General features: G+C 38.8%; 1 protein-coding gene across 11 annotated transcripts in view; it reads left to right on the top strand.

Annotated features, from left to right (window-relative positions):
* The window catches only part of ppfia1 (PTPRF interacting protein alpha 1), a 233,663-nt gene that overhangs the window by 142,669 nt on the left and 66,621 nt on the right, over positions 1-24,373 (top strand). For 5 of the 11 annotated variants that reach the window (XM_055174015.2, XM_055174012.2, XM_055174008.2 and 2 more), the window contains exons 16-20: positions 1,363-1,594; positions 3,296-3,325; positions 4,602-4,717; positions 4,844-5,013; positions 12,470-12,569. In XM_055174015.2, the coding sequence (XP_055029990.1) occupies positions 1,363-1,594; positions 3,296-3,325; positions 4,602-4,717; positions 4,844-5,013; positions 12,470-12,569 (648 nt within the window). Of the gene's footprint in view, positions 1-1,362; positions 1,595-3,295; positions 3,326-4,601; positions 4,718-4,843; positions 5,014-12,469; positions 12,570-14,756; positions 14,769-24,373 lie in introns of all 11 variants that reach the window. The other 6 variants (XM_055174007.2, XM_055174006.2, XM_055174005.2 and 3 more) reach the window with 4 other exon arrangements.

The raw sequence follows: 24,373 nt of genomic DNA, 5'->3' as shown, positions 1-24,373 counted from the left end.
CAAAGAAAACACTCGCGTCTGCAGATAGTGACACACACACGCAAGTATAAAGATTAGGATTTAGATTTCATGTTTAGATGTCAAATAAGGATTTAGATGTCATGTTTGGTGCACTCGGATGAAACAACTCAGCATAACAAGGAATGGAGAGACTGGATTGTAGAATGCGTATTCATTGATTGCAGGAGGCACGAGTTATGTATATGGATGTCTCTACTCGTTCACTTCAATGGCGCGGGGGTGTGGCGATCTCATCTCATTACTGATTAACAGGTAACAGTAGAAAGACGGTACCTCTCCTTCCTTCTAATACAGTTAACACCGAATAACAATCTGTTTTCGATCTCACTTTCATCATTTTAAAAGCAGACATTCCAAGCATTATATAGACGGTTTCAGCAGTAACAACATAAACAAGCGGCTGTTGTGGTCTGCACGTAACTTGCTGTAAACTCCGCTAAGAATAAATAACAACAAAGTTCTATAACTGTAGTTTATTTATATAACAAGCAAATAGATTACCTAGGAAACCAAAACATTTGTTATTTTCGACGAGGCATTTGTTCAAGAGATCAGTTTAGCAACTAGTCAGACCATTAAAAAAACAAAACCGGAAGTAAAGTCCTGATCCATTACAGATGTGTATCGCGTCAGCGCACGTGCGTCCGATGAAACCGTCTATAGACGTTTATCTTTTGTTTTTATGACAAGTATTCATTAAGTTACAGTTAAATGTTCTGAAACGTTTCTGAAAGGACTTCACTGAGGGAGAGACAACAAAACGTGCATCATGTTTATTTTCTTAATTTTGCAAAAAGCATTTGCAAGCTGTCTGAAGCCTTGAGATGCATCTTTCTGGCAGGCATTGTCAATATACGCGCACAAAAAACATATTAAACAGCGTGTAACATTAAGATTTGTCATGTGCCTTCTTTTTGCTCAAATATTTACATCGCCATGGTCTTAAAGCAGGTGAAAATGAGAAACATTGGTGACGATGCAGCACATTGCGCTTTGCACATAAAATTTAAAAAAATTGCAGGGTTGACGTCAAGTAACAAGGTATCTCTCTCTCTCTCTCTCTCTATCTTTCTCTCTCTCTCTCTCTTTCTCTCTCTCTCTCTCTCTCTCTCTCTCTCTCTCTCTTTCTCTTTCTCTCTCTCTCTCTCTCTCTCTCTCTCCCTCAATCAACGAGGAAATCATGAATAGAAAGAGTGTTAAACTTCTTTTTAGTTACAATAATTAAATAAGCTAAGATACATTTTGAATGTCATGCAAAATTTTTTGGTTATAGCCCAGCCCTTAGCTATGTCATTGTCATTGTGAACTTGTTTTTGTTGATGGCATGATTGTTGTGAGCAGAATGATACAGGAGGAGAAGGAGAACACCACGCTGAGAGCTGAAGAGATAGAGAGTCGCGTGGGCAGCGGTGACGATCTGGGTGGACGTTTCCGCTCCATGAGCTCCCTCCAGCAGTCTTTCCATAGCTCTGGCCACATCGAGTCCTCACCCCCAGGCTCCGGTCACTCCACACCTCGCCGGCCTTCTTGCAGCCCAAGCAGAGAGGTGGACCGCATGGGAGTCATGACCCTGGTGAGCTCCCTTTCCTGCAGTGCCTTCACATCTATCATTCGTGTCCCAGCATTACTGCTCTGATCCATGTGTCATCTGGGTGTAGTGTTGTTCACGCTTCTCTAATTTTTTAATCTGTGATGGGTACCAGCCTGATTTTCTATGGTCCCTTGTCATTTGACATGACAGTGGGTATGTCTCAATCAGCTCCCTTGTTCAGTAGTCAGGGCACTGATCAGGGAGTCAGCCATTTTAAGGGCTGTCTCAATCCTCAATCGTAAAATCTTTCCAGTGCACTGGAACATTAGTTACCTAAAAATTCCCATAATGCAACGCAAAAACCAGTGAGCATCGATGGTCCCTATGTTCCCTTACCGGAAATCATGTGACCTTTTTGAAGCTCACTAACCGAAAATCACGTGATCCAACTCAATAAACTTTATGAAACATGACAGAACTTTTAAAAAGACAAACGTTTGTTTCAGTTCTAAATATAAACACACATTGCTACACTGTAAGGGACCACAATCTACTCATTATTAAAATAATAATATCTATTTAAAATTGTAAAAAAAATATGTATTTAAAATTAAGTAATTATATTCCCCAATTTTATGCACGATATGTAAGAGAATAATAACAGCGTTTTTCACAATTTACTGTTTAAAATTAAGTCAGAGAGATGTTGTTGAGTGATCACAACGCGACAGAAAAATAAGTTAACCGTGTCCAAAAGTGAGCTAGGGTCCTTACCAGTGCCCGAATTTGTGTACACGATATACTGATTCATGACCCCGGGAGCTAGGGAACGAATTGAGACACAGGTAGTATGTGATCCTTGCTTTCAAAAACAGGAAATGATCACTTCTGAACACTTCAAGCGCATTCAGTTAAACTGCTTGAACTTGCAACAAGCTGGATTTAAAATGTTTGATGGACAAAACTACTAGAAGGCCTGTCCCTAATATCAGCCTTGTTTCAGCGTCCAAATGGCTTAACTGTTTCCTCCATTTAGTAGTGTGCATGTGTTTGTGCAGAGGAAGTTTACTAAAACACATCCTGCTCTCTTCCTTTAATGTAAGGAAATAAGCGTTTAGAGAAAATTATGCCACTTCAATTGGTTGTTTACTCTGAATATACTTGTGGGTTGAGTTATTACAACAAACATTTTAACAGGCAATTCAGCAGCCAGTCTAATATCACTGTTCTCCAACAACTAAAGTGGCGATAATAATATGAACAAAAATACAAGTGACAGCAGTAAAGCAAAGATACAAATATTTTTCAAACATCTGATAACCGCAGCATTAAGGAAACCAAAAGGTAGTGAGAGTATAGGTGCAGTACACAGTGTAATTCAGCAGGTGTCATGTAACGCGTAAACATGTGCGTAACAGTACAGCATTTTCACAGCTGGTTTGAGAATACATTGTCTGACTGTAGTGAGTGCAAGAAAAAGACTCGTAATCATTTATCTTTGTATTCATTAGTCTGTTAATCCAGATGTTTATGTTGTCTGTCTTTTCTAAGAAGTAGTTGCATGTCTGTTACGTGTTGCATGTGAATCTTGAGCATCTTCTATCCGCACTGCATTGAGAGTTTGTCTCATTATATCATTTTTTTGCCAGGCTGCTGTGTATACTCTCAGCCTTTGTGCTTTTCTTTTGAAATGTTGCTAATGTCCTGTTTCTTCTCTTTCCCCATTGCTTGCGCTTCCAACAGCCTTGCGATTTGCGGAAACATCGTAGGAAGGTAATTTAGAGTAAATGTGTTGAGCACAACCTCTGTAACCTTCTTCCAGTATCTGCTTATTTAGAAAAGTACCACAAATGTTTACGCAGATGCCTGTTGAATGGTGTGTGCCACACCTACAGATAAACATCAGAGTGTTTGTTTTATGTTGTGTTTAAAGACTTCCTGTACAGACCAACATTATAATGTCATCACTGCAATATTAGCATGAGCGAAGTATTCTGGGTTGCATTCAAAATCAATGGATGATGAATACTTTTAAGGTGTTTCTCAATGTTAAGGATACTTCCTTGGCAGGACTGGTCTTTCCAAGTCACTTCCTTCAGAGGCGAGGCTCCTGTTTAGCATTCGGAGAACACGTGAATTGAACAGGCTAAGCAAGTGCACATCATTCCCTCATTACGTCAGTAAAAAGGTGTGCTTTTAGTGCTTCGTGCATAGGATTGTGGGTGATTTGAGAGTGCGAAGAGCGCGAAGGATACACATATGCATCCTTTCCTGTATATGGGGTATTTTTCAAACGAAGGATTTGTTTGAAATAGCAGTCCTAGTGAATAAAAATCTTTTAATAATCTCAGAAAATTTTATTCCATTGTATATGCAATATTATTTACTTTAGTAAACTAGTAATATTCTGTGGCAACTTTTTCAAGGCTTTGTTCTAAAATCCACTATCAAAGGAACAAAATGGCAGCCTCCATAGCTGACAATGAGTATTACATGTTGGGATTATTTTAAGTAAAAAAAAATATTATATCATTATAATATATCATGTGTTCCTAGCAATGGATTTAATTGATAGAAGACAAGTGTAAAGGCCGTTTCACATGGTATATGGCAATAGCTTTTTCAATAGGAGACATGCGCAAAGCGGCAAAATGGGGGCGGTTACAGAGGTGAAGCGGAGTTGGTCCACACGCCTTGCTCGTGCACACAAAATCCTGTCCCTTCTACAGACATGGCACTACATGGCAGGCATCGTTAAAGATAAACATATTTACACTAAATGCTGCACAAAACGCTTTCAATACAAGAGAAATGCTGAAGCCGCGCGGCGATTTTGCCACTTGCCATGTACCGTGTAAAACGGCCTTAACTCTGTGAAATCCAGTCTACAGTCTCACAAGTTAATGTAACATCAATACAGCTTCTTTGATCTCTTTATTTTGTAACCTGAAAGCATTCAAATCCATGAACAAATTTGAGCAGAAATAGCTATTATCTGGTGATAGAACATAAGTATACATTTAATGATGCTAATTTTTTATGAGTTTAGTGTGCACAAGATGATAAAGCCACTATCAGATGTGAGACATCTCCTCCATCTACGCCATCATCCATGAGACTCGACAGAGGAGCACTTCACGCCTCCAGTCATGAGGACATCAGAGGGTTCGAAGCATGCCTATTTTTCATATTAATACTGCTGATACAGAGGCACTGTATTGTAAAGGCAAAAATGTAATGTGTGTGTGTGTGTGTGTGTGTGTGTGTGTGTGTGTGTGTGTGTGTGTGTAGTGCTGGGGTTCAGGATGGTCAGTCCAGTAATCCCAGCAGCAGCAACAGCAGCCAGGATTCACTCAACAAAGCTGCAAAGAAGAAAAGCATCAAGTCCTCTATTGGACGATTGTTTGCGAAGAAAGAGAAGGGCCGGCCCAGTCCTATGGGTAAGGACAAATCCAGCCCAGGTGTGCCATCATAAGTACATCCATACAGCCTCAGTTATTCACCGCCATCGTTTGTACATCATCTCCACACTACAGCCTTAGTTATTCACAGCCATCATCCGTACATCATCTCCACACCACAGGCTCACAGTTATTCACGTACAGTAAATCATCTCCACACCACAGCTTCACAGATATTCACAGCCATCATCTCCACAGCCTCAGTTATTAACAGCCATGGCCCGTACATCCGAAAAATGTTGTTTAATAAACATAAGGGTTGTTTTATTACCTATTGATAAACACAACATGTACAATTGATTTGGAAATTGGCAAGAAAAAAATACACACGTGTGATCTTTCCCGCAGTACCTGTGAAGGGCCCAAAAACAAAAATGTTTAAAACACGCCCTTCTGATGCATTACCGACACATACACAAACAAATTGCCTGATGCTTTGGATTACCAATTGTAATGTTGTAAATGTCACGTTTTTGCAAAGATTGATAAATTTGCTTTATACATCATTAGGAGCTGTGGCGATGACTTTTCGGTGTGAAAAAAGCTAGCTGCTGGCTTTTTTGAAAAAAAAAGTGGTCAAGTGTCAAGAGCTCATAAATTTTCTCCTTCAGCACGAACCTCTTGCTGCTCCGAAGAAGAAGAAGCCTTACCTCGCCGTCGACACAAGCCCTGCAGCGGAGTTCAGGCCTAGCGTCTTCCCCTGCCGTTTTCCGGCTGAGAACCGAAGATCAAGCGGGGGAGCCATAGAACTAAGATAGATGCATAGGACAAGCAAACCCGGGCGGGTCTGCCCATGTTCCCTGTCATAGCACAGCCACTCGTGCTCTACGCTCGCGGAGTCCCTCACTACTTTCCCCACAGTGGCGAGGTCTCTTAACGGCTTCTTAGAGTTAGCACGCGGTCTTGCGGCTCGTTGCCTCTAAATGCAGCTGTCTAGTGTTCAACGATTACAGAGCTTCATGCCCCTCCCCTCCTGGAGTGGCGCGATCTCATTCGTCTGCTCGATAGGGCGGACACGGCGCTATTGGAGCACTAAGAACACTTATTATACGAGCTTAAACCGGCCTGAATCTGTCTCACTTCGGTAGAGCTCACTATTCGTCTATACAGAGCTTCATGCCCCTCCCCTCCTGGAGCGTCGCGATCTCATTCGTCTGCTCGATAAGGCGGACACGCCGCTTTTGGAGCACTAAGAACACTTATTATAAGAGCTTAACCAGCCTGAGTCTGTCTCACTTTGGTAGAGCTCACTATTCGTCTGCCCGGTCATTTCTCTCTGACTTAGACGGAATCAGAGGCAGAACGAATTTGTTTATAATATGCTGAGGTTCGAATACCTCCCTTTATTCAGTCCCGTCCTATATCAGTGCGCTGAATATTGGTATATTTCTTATATACCCCGTTTTTTCTGCCCTTTTAATAAATGGCAAAACCGCGGGCCTCGCGACAGACTTCCTCTCTGTGATGGGTCCAGTCTGACATTTAACCACCTAGACACACTGCTCTACTCTGTGAGCCACTCTGGTCACCGTCACTACTGAGACTCGTGCACCTGAACGGCCGAGCTCTGGTCTTCGCAGCATAGCTGCGTCGACAGAGAACAACTGTCTGTGAGAGGAAGGGTTAAGTCGCGCCTCGGCTGGACTGCCGGGAAATGTTTTCTGTGTGCTGTTTATCCAAAAAACATACTGTGTAATACTGTCGGTTAATGCAACCTCACTATAGTGGCGAACGGTATTGAATTCCTCTAAGAGCAATTTCCGTGCTTACTATACTGTGTATTGACACCCCACGGCTGTACGGTGTCTCTAAACACTTTTTTGCCTTACCGACAAGCAGTCAGTAATACGCACACACGGCCCGCCGCCCATAATTGTATCGACGCGCGCCGAAAAAAACCTGGTTTGGCCATATACTGTGTATTGACACCCCACGGCTGTACTGTGTCTCTAACACCTTTCTGCCAAATTCGCTCGCAGCCCACCTCAGTTTCCCCGCTGCGATACTGACGGTGCAAATGAGCACGGTCTTACCGCTGTTATTTTTTCTTCCTAGAGAGACGGCAGCCTCAGACTTTTTCATGGCTCCAAGCGTTTGAATCATGCCCTCTCCGGACGGCCACTCAAAGGCTTACAGCCAAGCGGTTTATGACGTTTTTCGGACATATAGCTGGTTTATATATATATATATATATATATATATATATATATATATATATATATATATATATATATATATATATATATATATATATATATATATATATATATATATATATATATATATATATATATATATATATATATATATATAACTCCCAAGGGTTTTTTCCTCCTATGACTTTTTTTACTTCCCCGGCTAAAATTCCGGGGTTTTTTTCTCCTAGGGGGTTTTTCAACCCGGGGAGGCAGCCTTTTTGGGCTTAACTTCTATATGTTACATTAGTAATACGTTTGCTTATAATGTTGATTTATAGCCGTAGCAAATTTAACTGCTTGTGCTATCGTTTATTATGTTGTGCTATCTGTCGATTTTCTGTGCTTTTCACTGCATCTATTATGTAAAGCTGCTTTGATACAATTACCAAATTGTGAAAAGCGCTATATAAATAAAATTGAATTGAATTGAATTGAATTGAATTATATCAGTGGATCCGAAGACGCTCACACCTCCGCTCCAATACTCAGAGATATTAAGGGTAATATCAACCTCAAGTGAGCTTGCTACCCACCACAATAAGTTTCGTTTATGACGCTCGGAAAGTGAGCTCAAAGTAGAGGTCTGCACTGCCCTCGGGTCCCGATGCAAAACAGTGCGGCGCGGGACAAATTTTGAATGGTCATTGCGGGAGCGGGTGGGATGATAGAGATGCACTTGCGGGTGCGGGCGGGAGGGATGATACGCTGCACTCCCGCAAATTAAATATTAGTTAATATTACAAAACTTTAGATTTATTTATGTTAAAAGATGGGAAAATGTTTTCTGTCTATTAGTTTTTGTTAAACGTTCTGTTTAATAAGCGAGTCATTTTACTAATTTATTGTTGTTCTGTTTTAACAAAAAAAAAATACTAAGCGTTCGTAGTAATGGAGAATTATGTCTTTCATTTATTCGTTATAACGCAGATAGCATCCGTCGAATTCGTTTTATTAATAAAACAAACTGTTTAATATAAGTGAGTTTGTCATTGTAAGCCTACTATTTTATTGGTGTTGATTTTGAGGCTGCAAGGGTCGCTCTGATAATAGTTATACATTGCGAGTTATAGCAACCCCGTCTGGCGGCTTGATGTGAATATAATTCATATTATAAACGAGAGTATTCAACTGCAATATGGCAATATATATCCTCACAACATTATTATTTCTCAAAACTTTGACAAAAATTATTTTTAAGGATTAACTGTATTCTTACAGTTATTCAAAGATGCACACATTTTTCCGCATATGATTTGAATATTAGTCGAGAGTATATAACGGCAATTAACGTCTTATATGGCAATACATATCCACATAACTTAATATAACAGCATAATGAAATTAATAAAAGACAAGGAAGTAGGATTGGCATGTAAATTGTATTATTATTACCGGAAAAACAGCAAAATAACTGAAATAAACTCTGAGGTAAATGCGCGAGGTAAACACGTTAAAATAAATGAGCAATCACAGTGGATAAACACATTGTTATCTCTCAAAACTTTATATGACAAAAATTATATTTAAAGGAAAAATTCTTACAGTTTTTCAATGATGTAAAGAAAGTATTCCATATTACTCCCGTTTATGAGCACGTTCATCTCTGGCCTCACTCTGTTATGTAATAGCTTATTGACAGGTGCGCATCTCCGTCTTTCAAACAGGTATCATTTTGTAAAGTTACTCATTTAGGGAAATTATCCATGATTTGATGATTTTATTATTGTTATTAAAATGTTTTTTTTTTTTTTTTTTTGCAGATTGATTGCGATTTGTATTAACGTTTTACTAAAAATAAAAAAATTTTTTTTAAAACGGAGGGCCGGTGGTATACGAAATTTCCCGGTAGATTTTTTTGGTCCCACTCCGCCCTTGATATATATAATGAATAATAATGAACAAACATTTAACAAATTTATTTTATTAAGAAATGGAAATATTTAATAATCTAAAGATAAATATCAAATGTAGCCTACCGGGTAGGATTTTAAACGTCTTTGCCAAATATATTTTCGTTTTAAATATGCGGTGTGTTCAGAAGGTGAAAAAAATCCTCACCTGCATATCCCTAAATCCAACACATCTTTGTAAGAACGTAAGTTAAGTGTCCATGTTATTTTTACATTCTGACTTTAAAGTACAATTTGGAAAAAGAGATCAGAGCAGAGGAGCGTGTAAATGCTGCAATTACACTTGCTCTGACAGCAGCTTATTTTTAAAAGACGCTATATTTTATTGCTCTATTCGCCAAGTGTATGTTAATTGGCCACACTATGAAATTTATATATAAATTCAGAACTTTTTAAAATATTATTCAATTAAACTTATTCAAAAACTACTGAAAGGAAATAAATGTGTTTGTTTCTATTTTTTTAAATGGTGGGTCTTGAGATTACCTGTTGGGTTGAAAAAGTTTGCAAAATTTACTCACCCCCAAGCTGTCCGAGTTGCATATGTCCATCGTTTTTCAGACAAACACATTTTCGGATATTTTAGAAAATATTTTAGATCTTTCTGTTGATTAAATGTAATGTTACGGGGTCCAGCAATAGTCCACGACCTTCAAGTCCAAAAAAAGTGCGTCCATCCTTCACAAATTAAATCCAAACAGCTCCAGGATGATAAAGAAAGGTCTTCTGAGGGTAATCCGTGCGGTGTTGTTGTAGAAATATCCATATTTAAAATGTTATTAACTTTATTATCTACCTTCCAGCGCGCTCGAGAATCTTGCCGGCCTGTGCATTATAACACTCTGATTCATTCATTTATAGTCAGTACATATTTACGGCGCGCTTGGAAAGCTCACCGATCTGTGCACTATAATACTACCTATATGCATCCCGATGCGCTCAAGGGGTTACCTGGGTTCACACTATTGTGGTATCTGTATAATCCCACGCTACGAACCGTTCTGCTGCATATTATAGTCAGATCGGCAGTTCGTAACCTTCGCAGATCACTCACTACGTATGCCTGTTGCTAACAGTGGCTATTTAGATGGATTGTTGAAGCCATTGCACTGGCTCACGCCCCTCTATGAGCTATGTGTTAGAGCCCACTCTGCGCGAGTTTGGCTTCATCATCACTTGGTCTACAGGGGTATCTATATTTGATATCTGCTACGCGGCCGGCTGGTCTTCGCCGTCTACATTTGTCAGATTGTACAGCTCAGACGTCCCTGCCCTATGAGCGCAGGTTCTCTCGGCTTAATCATGCACACTCGTGCGTTTTATGTACACCACGGTGCGCTCAGCGAGCTGAATGTACTTATCTCCCACACCCGTGGCGCGCTCGGTGATCTCGCCGTCTTGTGCTACGTTATGTGCTCCCGGTGCGTTTAAACCCCACGTATGTGCGTTAACATTTTATATGGTGCTTACACTTTGCTTTGAAGCTGTGAATATGCCGGATATAGGGCCACACGCAGTGTCTCTCCGGTAAGGCACTTCAGTACGTTGTGTACACACGGCGTGATGGAATTACGTTCCCCCATAGCGTCAGCAACTGACGCAATGCGAAGTGAACCGTATTGAAAGGGAATGCTTAGGTTACTTACGTAACCCCGGTTCCCTGAAATAACGGGACGAAGCATTGCGTCTCTTGCCGTGCTACAAACGTCTACGCAGCGAGTGTTATTCAGCTGCACGCTTCAGTCGAATAATAATGAGCTCTTGATGCTTGACCCCGCGTTTATATAAGGACGTGTGCCATCCCGCGTGCGGGCTCAAACGTCATTGGTCTGTATTTTTTACAGATGTTTACCAATAGGCTTCAATCGCGGAGTAAACAGGAGTTTCCCCCCCGTAGTGTCAGCAACTGACGCAATGCTTCGTTCCCGTTATTTCAGGGAACTGGGGTTACGTGAGTAACCTAAGCGATATGGTTTGTTTAACCGGGGTAGCAGCAGAGTTTTGCGTGTGTGTTTAACAGTGGATTTCGTTGAAATGGGGTGGTCCCAACCAGGTCATGAGTTGCAGGCAGTAAAATTAAATAAAATTTCTGTGTTTTGTTGGCAATCTGCACGTAAGTGCATATAATGTAAATGACATGAACATGTAGTGAAGTTATCCAGAGATAGTGGAATAATGTTTTGTGTGCTTGCTCCGCTCTTGGTACGCCTCCAGGGGGTTGTTTTTTCCAGAAAGTGATCTGTTTTTTATAAATCAAATAAAACTGAAGACTCTTATATGAAGGATGCAATACTACTCTATAGATACTCAAGATTAACATAAAAAAGAGCATGTGACCTATAAGAAACAATGTCACCAAAATCTGAAATGGCCTGAGGGTGGTGAGTAAATTAAAAATTAATTTTAATATTAGGTGAACTAACTTTTAAGTAGGATTACATGCAGTTACTTTACATGTCAGTACAACAAGAATATTGCAGAGGCCTTTATCCCTGCTCCTGGGAAGTTACTGTCCTAAAGAGTTCAGCTTTAAAAAACAAATCAAACAAACTTTAACCAACTAATAAAGGTTGTTAGGAAAATAACAGGCATGTTTGTTGGAGCAGAACTGAAACTAAACTTTGCAGGAATGTGGCTCCCCAGGAGTTATATATTATATACATTTTTATGCAAGCACATAGTTTCAGACACCTTATGTGGCCCTCATGGTTTATTGGTTAGAGAGTTGGGCTTATAAACCGAAGGTTGCTGATTCGAGGGTCACAGCCGGTAGGTTGCAACTGAGGTGCTCTTGAGCAAGGCACGTTTATCCCAGTTGTTTGATGTGCACTGCCCACTTCTCCGCGTTTCTGTGTGTGTGAGTTTGTTCACGAATGACGGTGCGTGTGTTCACTCTTTACTGGGATAAGTGACCTTAGTCTATAGAACTGTCTTTAGTGTGAGTTTTAGTTTTCTAAAAGCCAACATAGCCAGATGTTCAGTGAACATCTATTACCAACTGTATAACAAATACTACTATGAATGAAAACTAGACATGAGAATTTTGAAGAAAATGTGTTCTTGAAATATAACATCATAGTGTAAGTAATACGAAATGTGTGCAAACTATTTTGTTCTGTTGTCCTTTTTTGTTTAATGGTGAAAAAAAATAAAAAAAAATGTTTACTTATTGTTTACTTATTGTTTAGTTTTAACCTAAATATTGTGATCTGAGAAATGAAACTTGCAATCTGTCAGTAACTTCACATGAAATCAGTTCACATTAATCCACTCAAGTTTGAGAAGTTGTAGACAGACAAACGGTTAATTGTTTGCCATAGGAGAAACTAATTTGTCTTTTCTGATCAGTGATGGCAGGTGGTTCATCTGATGGAGGCAGTTCCCAGGATCCTATAACACTCGCCAAACCCGGTGGACCGACAGAGAAGAACAGAAAACTGCAGAAAAAGTGAGTAATCTAGTCAATAACGGAGTACAGCAATCTATGCAAGTACATATGCATGGAGAAAACCCACTTCTGAATACCCAGAGACATAACTATCACTCACATCAGTCAGTTTTGCAGCTTGATGGATGACTTCAGTTTTTTTATGGTAAATTAAATTCTTATGTTGAAGGGATTGTTCAACTAAAAAATAATGATTATTTATTTAGCTTTGCCCTCCCCATGGCTTTTTTAATTATTTCGAACCAAAACAGTGTTTTTGTTTTTTCTGCTTAATATGTGAGTGGATTGTGAAGCAAAAGTGTCACTTCAAATGACTTGTGTTGTATTTTTTAAGTATCCTGACTGACAAGTTTGGAAAACAAACTAAAGCAGGGGTTCTTAACCTTTATCACTTCCAGGCCCCCTATTGTCCACAACAATATTAGATGGCCCCAATTTACAATTTCTAGCATATGAAATGAACTGGAGTTTGACATAACATGACACATGTGTATTCTTTAAAAAAAATAATCAAACATTTGGAAATATCTAGATTTGTAGCTGTTTTAGCTTACTTCAATGCCCCCATATATGTGAATTCATTTATATTTTGTATCATTATATCATAATTTTTGCATGCAAAAAAGAGAACGTGCATTTATGGATCAGGCAACACGCGTGCATTCACCCTGTTCCGTGCATTCGGATTTTGAGACTTTCGTTGCGTGGTTTGCATTAGATGATCCACACACAGCTGTGCTAAGAAGAACAGTCACCACTATGTGGCAGTCTTACAGATTTTCACACCTGCTGGAAATCAGTTGCTTTGCTTACATAGGCTGGTTCTCAATGTCAAGCATACTTCCTTGGCAGGACTGGTCCTTTCAAGTCACTTTCTTCAAAGGCTAGGCGAGGCTCCTCTTTAGCGTTCGGAGAACAAGTAAATGGAACAGGCTAGTAGGTGCACATCATTGTGCGGACACAAAATGAAAGACATTTGTTTGGTTCATTAATTGATAGTTGTTTGTATTTGGCTTAAAAAATGCTTTAAACGGCGAAGTCTCAAAATCCAAATTAACAGAATGGGATAAAGTGTGTCACCTGATCCACATATGCACATTTCCTTTTTTGCATGCTCAAATTATAATATTTAAATACAAAATAAAAAATTCTTATTCACAGATGTCTCCATTTGTACAAGTCGACACGCATTTATTTAAATTCTGAATTTCACATATTCAAATCGCAAATTGCTTATAGATAGTAAAATACATTTGTAACGTGCATCAAGTTCACAGATAAATGTGCATGTATTTGTTAATTATTTTAAGTCTAATTTCAACCCATAGCAATAAGGTACAAGAAGCTGTGCTGTATTGTGAATAGGTCACGACTAAAAGTTTTTTTTGTTAGGCGCAACGCGGAAAGCAGTCAATACAACATCTTCTGTCATAACCAGGGCTTGACATTAATGCCCGCCAACCTACAAATGCGTGTAGATTTCTGCTGTGGTGGGTAAGACAGCCAATCCCACTAGCCACTTTGGCTGGTTGCATATAATTTTCGAAAGTTATGCGAAATAATAAACAATGCGTAATGTGACACTGGGAAACTCCGCTTCCATGACCACTCCCTACACCCAGCGCAACATACAGTAGGGGTTATTTATCATAGAGAGCTCAAGTGCTGATGGATTTGCGAATGCACGGGATGCAGTCTGCATAGACACACACTTTGGGAATAATAAAACAATTGCAAGGAAGTATTAATTGAAGAGATTTAAAGTGTGTGCACACTCTCTGGGCAAGAGCGGATAGAAATTCATAGTGCATAACTGAACTGAACTTATACTAGTTGCTAAAGTTTGCCAAATAGTCTGTTAGTAAGTCAAGTAAATCTTTTTCTAACGTTTACGTTACCGCATCAAACTTTTACCAACCTGTATTGTTAGCACACAAGGGATGGGCAACAGCAACTGTCAGGCAAGGGCCTCGTACAGACCGCAGTGTCTATAAATAAACTGTCCCTGTAAATGTGGAGTTTTTACACTTGTGTCGCTACTGGCATTATGAAACATATAAAGTGCACATGTTTAGAGTTGAGAATATATGTTAAAGTTGCATGTTGTTTCGTCAATGTCTTACCAACCTCATTAGTCTTCTGTCATCTGATTTCATTTTTTACTTCATTCTTTTTTGTTGTTTATAGCCCACAATCAGGGTAAGTGGCCAAAGTGTGTGTTGACTTTGCTCTTGCTAATGTCCAGCATGTTTGATATAAAGAAACACATGCATGTCTCCAGATGCTTGCTTGTATAATCCCCACTAATCCTTTCTGCTTACATCTTGTTTTAGGCTCACATACTGTATATTTACAATATAAATCATGAGTTCATATGAAGAATGGTGATTGGTTCTTTAGATAACCAAATGGCTGTTGCTTTGAGTGATCAAAGTTGATCACACATGCTTTCTCTCATTCCCTTTCTCTCATTTCTTTCTCTCAGCCTTTTTCTGTCTTTCTCTTAATATTTAATTTAGTGTGCTTTATTGCCATAACAAAAACTGTTCATTTGTACATCACTAAAATGTTGTATGCAAAAGTTTGGGCACCCCTGACAATTTCCATGATTTTTTATTTGGGTGTTTGAATCAGCAATTTCATTTTGATCCATCAAATAATTGAAGGACAGTAATATTTCAGTATTGAAATTAGGTTTATTATATTAACAGAAAATGTGCAATATGCATCAAAACAAAAATTAGACGGGTGCATAAATTTGGGCACCCCAACAGACAAATCACATCAATTTATTTATTTTCTTTATTTAGCCAGGAAAATCACATTGAGATATTTCTATCTCTTCTTCCAGTGAGACCTGGTCAAAACGACGGCACATTGAGTTTCATACAAAAAGAATACAATAGGACAACACACAATTTACAACAATCACATAATAAATTATCTAAAACAAGAACGCAAATAAAGCAAATCAATTAAAACAATTGCAAGTATTCATTAAAACATTTTGTAAAAGAAGTTTAAAAGTGCTAAGAGTTGGAAGTGCATTTAAATTGAGAACATTTTGCAATTCATTCCAAGCCCGAGGAGCATAGGAAGAGAAAGCACTTTTGCCAAATTCAGGCTTTTAAGCGAATATAAGAACTAGGGATGTCCCAATGATGTTTTTTTGCCTCCGAGTCATTTGATTTTGGGTATCTGCCGATACCGAGTCCCGATCCGATACTTCTATAATACATAAAAAAAAGAATAAAGAAGAGCGAAAAAACAGAACCAGGATGTTCCTTATGTCATGCCGCACGCGTTGGTGTTTCTGTGTGGAGTCAAAAGAGTCTAAGTCTGTGTATGTACAGGGGTTAAATTGGGATTTGTTTTGTGGGGATGCTCTGTTAGGAGGGAGGGTTTGAGGGTAACATGTTTAATCCTGATGACAGCTAAACCACTGGTGTGTTTCAATGACATTTTGTACCTCTGATAGGAGTTTATAAGTTTCAGTTTTAAAGCTGTGCCACATCTTGACCCAAACTTTAAAACATGAACTTTAAATTATGCAAATCTATGAGTCTGACACCCTATATGCATTTGTTGCACATGTCATTATGCACAATTGATCAAACTTTGAATGAAGTTATAAGACTTAACCTCCTTGACTAATTCTAGGCATAAGATATGCTACCCAAAAAGACTCAATTAACAAGAAAAACAACATACTGATTCAGCAATATGTCTTATAAAATAGCCATAGAGATTCCCTAAGCTGGTCAGCAGTTAGTTATAAAATACCTATAGTTAGGTCGTAATTAATTTGTATAATCAAAATACATTATTTTTTTAAACTATACAATTAGTTGTATCCAGTTATCTAGTTAACATGTTTGTAATGAGATGGGTGACATGGCTATACATACTTTAATACTTTGTTTCTAGACATTCTTACCTCTCTCTCTCTATCTCTCATCTCTACAGTAATGTCAAATGATCCTGCGCGAATGCGCGTTCTTGAGGTTCTGAGTGAGAGGCGGAGCTGCGTCTGAGCACATGGTGACAAAAACGATCAACGCGTTTAAATGATCGGTAAAAACACGGTTTTGTCGTGGGTTCCTTGCACGCACGAGTGTGAAGCCTATAAATAAAAAACACAGCCTATAAATAAAAACACAGGCTTGTTCGACTTCATGCAGCGTCGCAACAATCGACAGCCGGTTGACGTTAAACTACCGCGAGGAGTTTGCTTTTAAATCACTCTCGCGAAACTTTGACGTCATCCAGCTGTCGGTTCTTGTGGCGCCACAGGAAGTCGAACAAGCCTATTTTCTTCTCATCAGTTCACACGCACCAGCGCAGCGCGTACTCTGGCGTGGAGCAGAGTGAGACCTTGATGGATTTTAAACCCTGCATATGTATCCGAGTCCTGATCGGGAGGTAACGTCCGATTCCGATCGAGTCTGAAACCACGTGATCGGAAATCGGCCCAGATCGGATCGGGACATCCCTAATAAGAACCAGATCTAGTACCATGATTATTTGTATAATAAATAAGAAGGTTTGATATATAGGAGGGTAATTTGCCTAAAAGAGCTTTTACGATGAATAGATACATATGTAATTGTCTACTTTGATGTAACGATAACCACGCTAAAGAAATGTATAAAATACAGTGATGTGTCCATGGCTCTGCTGTAAGGCTGAGCTTCAAAGAGCAAAGAGCTGCTTTATCAACTTAACTGTGGGTTCACACCAACCGCGGAAGAGGCGGCAAAAACGCGCTATTCGCGCGTATTTGGCCGCTTGAACATTTGAGTTCACTCGCTTCATTCTCGTGTGAAAGCCGCGGGTGAAATTCTAGTCATTCAAGAAATTCACGCGGAAATCCGCGTCAAGGGAGGGGCTTCTGCGACTCCCCGGAGACTACACCACTCCGCTCGCTTCCTGTAATCACGTCACTACTACAGCAAGCTCCTGATTGGTTAACGCGGCGCGGAATTCCGCCAAAGTTCAGATTTTTGAACTCGCGGGTTTCCCGCGGAAACGATCAATTCGTGCGGAACGCCCCGCGGTTTCCGCGCCGCGGCTACCGCGTGTACCGCGCCGCAGGATGCCTAATCGCGTGTTTGCATTGACTTAACATGTAAATCATCCGCGCTTGCCGCCTCTTCCGCGGTTGGTGTGAATGCACAGTAAGGCGGGCGTACACAGTGCGATTTTTGCTGTCGTAGGAGCTCGCATGCAATTTATTTTTCTCGGGAGCAAATGGTTCATGCTCGTATGGTCGCGGCTCGCACCGTGTGAGAGGAATTAAGAGCTGAGCCAAGCAGGTTACGAGCACCTTACGACCTCCCGATAATTTTTAAACATGTCAAAAAAGTTCGGGAGCTGTCGGTATAAATTCGTAGTGTTGGTGCGGGTGAACGAGACGATCTGGCAAAGCACTTGAAGTTGACCAATCAGAATGTACAAAACACAGAAGAAGAAAGACAGCAATGCTACCTCAAATCTGGACAACAACTCTATAGCTGGCTATGTTTCACGCACACACACACTACGGTGACCGGACATCATGACAACTATGACAGGTCCTTTCAGTGACGACCTCTTGATCAGCTTCTTTGCCTGAAAAACCTGTCATACGTGTTTTTGTGATGTCCGGTCACAGCTTTGGATGTGGGCAGAAACAGGAGAGAGTGTAGATTAGGCTATAAGGGCTATCACAATGCATAAAACAAGGGCTACTTTTTGATAGTGAAACTTTTTTGTTTTACTTGTTGATTTTTCTTTACTTGTTAATATGTTTTATCATTATTTACAATCTAAACATAAAATAAGCCAACTAAAATATGTAATAAATAAATATAAAAATTATTAGACTCCGTGAAGAGACCACTGGTTTAAACAGTACAGGATGGACATAGAATGTCGCAATTTTTGTATAATCTAAGCTGTGCCAAAGTCACTGTAGTACAGTTTATAAATGAATGGATATTAAAAGGGCTGTCGCGACAGAGAATAAAAAGCAACAGAATGTCCATGTTTAACAGGCTATACATTTATTGTTTTACACTTCATACACGTATAATAAATGCAAAATAAATTGTCAACGAACAAGAGACTACATTAAACATGATGATCATACGCGGAGACAACGTTTTCCACATTATTGGAGCTTCTGCTTTAACAAGTGAGCTTAAACGTTTTTGTTCAGTTTTTTTTTTACATATTTTCGACCAAAGGAACACATGATATAGCCCAATGTAAGTTGTTATGGTAGCCTTAGCTTGTTCTGAAATGAGACTATTTAAATGACTAAAAATGTAGGCTATCTCTGAAACTTTATTTAAATAATGATTAATTTGTTTTCATACTATATTTGTATTGATATGTATTCATTTACATAGGCCTACTGAGAAAATGCCATATATTAATATGCAATGCCTTCTGTATGGCATTTATTTTGTACAGTTACAGGAGCACAAATTCTGCGGGCTCACTTTTATTTCAAGACACCGCATTGACAGAGGGTCCGTACATTTGCACTAGACAATGCAAACAAGCCTAGACAATGTGCTTTATATTAAATTAAATGATTTTCATTTTACAAATTAATATTTGGCTGTAGATGTATTGTCCTAATAATTTAATTATAAAGGGAAATACGTGTTACGTTAGCTTACCTTGCGTTTTACCTCATTGCTCCTCATTCTGCATTTACAAATAAATAAATTGGCCCACTGAATTTGTTTTTTAAACGGTCATATTTATAAAAATGCGAGAGCTCACGGCGTCTTGACCGTCAGAATTCGCACCGTGTACGCCCAGCTTTATCGATATGTGCGTCAAATGCTAGTCTTTCAAGCATCAATATTTAGTAAAGCCTCCCTTATCAGAAATAACAGCCTCTAGGCGCTTCCTATAGCCTGTAATGAGTAGAGATCGACCGATACTCATTTTTTTAAACCGATGCCAATAACAAATATTTGGATGCTTATGTGCCCGATAACCGATATGCTCAACCGATTTTTATTTACTGTTATACTTCTGTTTTTGACATAATAATTACTACAACACTACTGAACTAAACAAACCCTTATAATAATAATCATCATCACAATCACTCCCTCTTTGCATACAAAGTAATAAATAGAGGGGTCTGAAAGAGTGAAGAATAATATTAATTTAATGAATAATGTAGAAACTATATTCCCAATACATGGACCATTCCAAACACCCCTATCATTTCGTCAGAAATGGACTGATCCAAAGTTCGCCGCAGCGGGAGAGAGAGAAAACTATAGCGGAGTTGGCTGCTTGTTATACACAGGTGGATTAAGTGCCTTTTTTGGAATAATATGGTTGTTTTGACCAGCAACATGTAGCCTTCAGCAGTCCAGCAAGTAGTTGGCAAAGAGGTTTTACAAATAATATCACTGACTGAAATACTACATTCAGGAAAGTTACAAACAAAACGGCTTATATATCACTGAATTTCTTAACTGGTAATGTTATTTGATGTCAGAATAATTAATATTTTGTTGTTATAGCTTATGAAATGGCTGTTGACAGCGCTGTTATCTATGCATTTACTGTATCACGCATTAACTGTATCAAACTGTGACCGCTTGCGGAGGTAATAAATAATTAATTAATATCCACAGACAGTTATATAGATATTTTAGCAAAATAATGTTTATCTGGTAAATTTTAATATAACTTAGGGTAAATCTTGTTAAAAGCTTCAGCCTTCAACCCCGGTAAGTGAACAGCACGTGATTTTGTGAGTTTGTCTCTATTCTTGGACAAACTGCATACATTGCTTTTAATATATCAACTTATTTAACATAACATACATTAATGCACAAAGAAGATGTGTTATAAATGCCTCAGATGCAAAGTAAGTATACTCAAAGTCCTTTTAATGAAGTCGCGTCACTCCGCCGTCATATCTGCTGTGCACGCTGCTGCTGCTGTGAGCTCTTCTCCTCAGATGCGTCCAGCGCGCAATTCTCTCGTTTATCGGTCAATCCGATATTACAAACCCGATATCCGATCATCGGAAAATGCTCAAATATCGGGGAAAATACCGGAAAACAGATATATCGGTCGATCTCTAGTAATGAGTGTCTTGATTCTGGATGAATGTATTTGTGACCCGTTCATCTTCGGAACAGTTTAAGATGTTTTAATGTTAGATTTAGTCAGAGAGCTTTCTGTCCCTCCATTGAAAATCTATGTACAGTTTCCATGTCCAGAAAGGTAATAAAAACATCATCAAAGTAATCTATTATACTACCTCGCTACATTTTTAATACAATCTTTGAAGGAGGGGGTTATGTGTTTACCGGAAAGTAAAGTGTAATATCATATGTCCTTACATGTTACGATGTAAATAGTCCTAAGATTGTATATTATATTCTATTACCAGACGTTCATGCGAAATCTGATGTAAACAATAGACTATATATCTTTATACAACAGTTCTTTCTGGTTCTCGAATCTGATTGGCTAAGAGGCGTGCAATATTCTACTGATAACGGCACAGTAACCGCTTCACCTTTCGTATCATTCCGCCACCTAGTGAATGGAGGTCCTCTAAACAGGCTCATCTCTGAATGGAAAGACTGCCCACACACACGGACACACACAAACGCGCTGTTTTGAATCACTCTCCGTGTGTCTCATTAGTTCACTAGCTCGTAAATCAGTGTGTGAATCCCAAGTTATTATTCCGTCAAAGATCAGCGCTCTTGGATGTTACGTTAAACTTAATGGAAGTTATGTCTTTTCACATCGTGTGGACGATTAACACTTGGAAAGAGGAAAGTAAACTTTTCTTTTCTGGAGCAATATCTCTTCTCAGAACGCGAAAACACAGTGGAACTGCAGGTAAGCACCGCAGCTTTTAAATATCGCCACTGATATATTTATAAGCAGCATGCAAAAACATCTCTCTGACACTTATAAAAAAACATTTTATATAGTACTGACAAGAACAAAGTTTAATAATAATCGAGTGCTAGTATCGCGTTAAGAGTAAATGGGAAAGCAATAGTAACGTTATACAAGTATAGTTTTATTAACTTTTACCTCGCGCCAAAACAATAACAACACAAAAGACACTAGTTTGATCATGACACCAAATACTGCTGATTTGATCTCATTTTGACGATCAAAAACAAACAAGGCCAACATGAGAGCCAGGGAATCCCTGTCGGAGATGTAGCCCAGAGAGGGCGGTGGTCAGCGGGGCGAGTGAACACTGACTCATTCGTACTGAATCTCACTAAGCAAACGTTCAAACAGGCACTATCTTTACTAATCGACTGCAGATTTAAATATAATACATATACATTCTCGACTGAACTAATCTTAAAACTACACTTTGTGACCAAGAAACGGTAATATAAAGAAACGGCTTTTCCGTCCATTGAGTTGTTATGAGATTCAAAGCAGCCGAAAGTGTTACCTGTCATTCTGGCCGCCCTCAAATCCATGGCGGAAGAAGTAGTTCTCAAACAAAGAGGCTTTTAAAATAACTCTGTTGTTGTTTTCTAGGGTTTGGCCGCGCCGTATTTGGCCACTGGCTCAGTGAGGGCTCACGTGTTATTAAACGTGCTTCTCCGCCGCCCGCATCAACACATCATGAGAGATTTGTAAGCTTTCCGTTATAAAGTCTACTTTATTTTGTTAATAACGAGACAGACACGGAGAACGAAATGAAACGGAGAACATTTATTATATGCGGTGCTCTTTCGAAAATGAACCGGATAACTGCACACGGCAGTTTAAAGCAAAGCTCCGTCTTTGTGAAATGTTGTTAAATTAAGCTAACGTTAGTAACTTTGCACAATCAACAATAATCTATCGAACCAACTTACGTTATTTGTAAAATAATGTTAAATACAAATATTCAATCTTGTTCAATCCGTCTGTTGTTTTTATCGGATAACCATCATCACAAGGAAGAGTTTTCTCCACAGCACCGGCATTATTGTATCTAGTCAGAACAACCAGCCCAGTCTCCTGAAGATGCGTATAAATAGCACGAAGTGTAAAACTCGTGCAATACATACGCCAAATTCCACTTTGGCATGCATATGATACGCAAGTCCTTCCCATTCACTTAAACGGTGCATCTTTTTTTGTCGTTTTATTTATTGGTTTCTGAATTTTTTGCTATTTTTTACCATTTTCGCTTGGGTTTAGGGTTAGAACCAAGGTTATTATAGTTTTGCTTTTTTAAATTAGTTTTTATTTTAGTATCGTTTTCAATTTTGCTTTAAATTTAAGTTTAGTTTTAGTTAGTTTCATGAATGGTTTTGTTAGTTTTAGTTTAGTTTTTATTTTGCAAACACATTTCTATTTAGTTTTTATTTTATTTAGTTTCAGTTATAGTTTTAGTAATTATAGTTTAGCAGCTAACAGCAGCTAACAGCAGCTAGACTGTCTGACATATTTATCAGTTAACTGAGGTTGCTGTCAGCCTCAGCTAATCTCACATGCATAAAGCACCATCTACAAGTAAAGACTCCTTAAAAGTTTGTAAACATTGCAACGTCTCCGGGTGGGCCGGGATTAGTTGGAGCCAAAAAGAGGCGCGGACGCAATGCTGACAAGCGTAAGCTAGGACATTTTAGAAGGGATTTATTAAACATAGATGCAGAAGAAGGTTCGGAACTGTCTGAATATGTAAAGTTACTTACTCTGCGTAACAGCTATTTTTGTAAATTAACGCTGTAACAATTAGTTCTTGTATCTTGTTCTCATTGGAAACATTTTAACCAGGTTTTGGATATTTACTACATATGAAGTATTTTCGGCTGGTTTGTGGAATTTTGTCAAGGCTTATTGTCTAATGTAACCTATCGCTGGGCTAACTATGATTAGCAATGGGGATTATTTTAAGAGATCATTCAAAGGATGGCGCACACATCTATCGCTGTATGTTTGTTTAACATTTAAGCTAACGTTAGCTAGTGCACTGACGGTTGACTTATCATCACCTATAAAACAGAAACTTTCTGATTTGTACTAGATAAGACCAACACAGATGCATAGATTAATTTACTTGATATGAAGTGTGCACTGCAAACACGAGCATTATTTGCGATCGTCTCCGTCCATTCAACCACAATTGTCCTTTTTATGTCTGTGAAGGAATGTCTGCCGGGACCCGGTTAAACTTTTGCTTTGAACCAAAAGTGCTGGTCCTTTTATTTTGGTTGCCAAAAACACAACAAGACGACATTTTAAAGTCAAAACCTCAACTTTTAGCGCTCCTGTTATGAGTTCTTCCTTATGTTTTCCCTCCAGCTAGAGCGGTGACGTCACAGTGACGTTGGCGATTAAGGGGTCTATTATAAAGCCTGTTCAGATTTTCCGCCATGGGATGAGAGCTTATTAATTACGAAAACGAATATTTATTTTTGATAATTATTATTTTATTTCAGTTAGTTTTTCAATAACATTTGCTCGTTTTGTTTAGTTTTAGTTTTTCATTTCTTATGAATTTTTAATTTTATTTCAGTTAACGAAAATGTTTTTTAGCTGATAGTTTTAGTCTTAGTTTCAGTTTTCGTTTACGAAAATAACCTTGGTTAGAACAACTTTTTGTTATATAAAAATGACATCCTAACCCAAACCCCAACTCTAACCCCAACTCCAAGCGACCATGGCTTAAATATGGACAAAAACAAGGAGAAACCTGTATATTAAATAACCTCATTAAGCAAATCTAAAATCTAGCCCTAAACCCAAGCGAAAATGGTTTAAAAAACAGAAATTAATTGAGAAACCAATAAGTGGAACGACGG

This window comes from Misgurnus anguillicaudatus, chromosome 15 (genome assembly GCF_027580225.2).
Source record: "Misgurnus anguillicaudatus chromosome 15, ASM2758022v2, whole genome shotgun sequence".
NCBI classification, from domain to species: domain Eukaryota; kingdom Metazoa; phylum Chordata; class Actinopteri; order Cypriniformes; family Cobitidae; genus Misgurnus; species Misgurnus anguillicaudatus.
The sequence above is the reverse complement of the archived record's forward strand: the minus strand, read 5'-3'. Positions and strand labels throughout refer to the sequence as shown.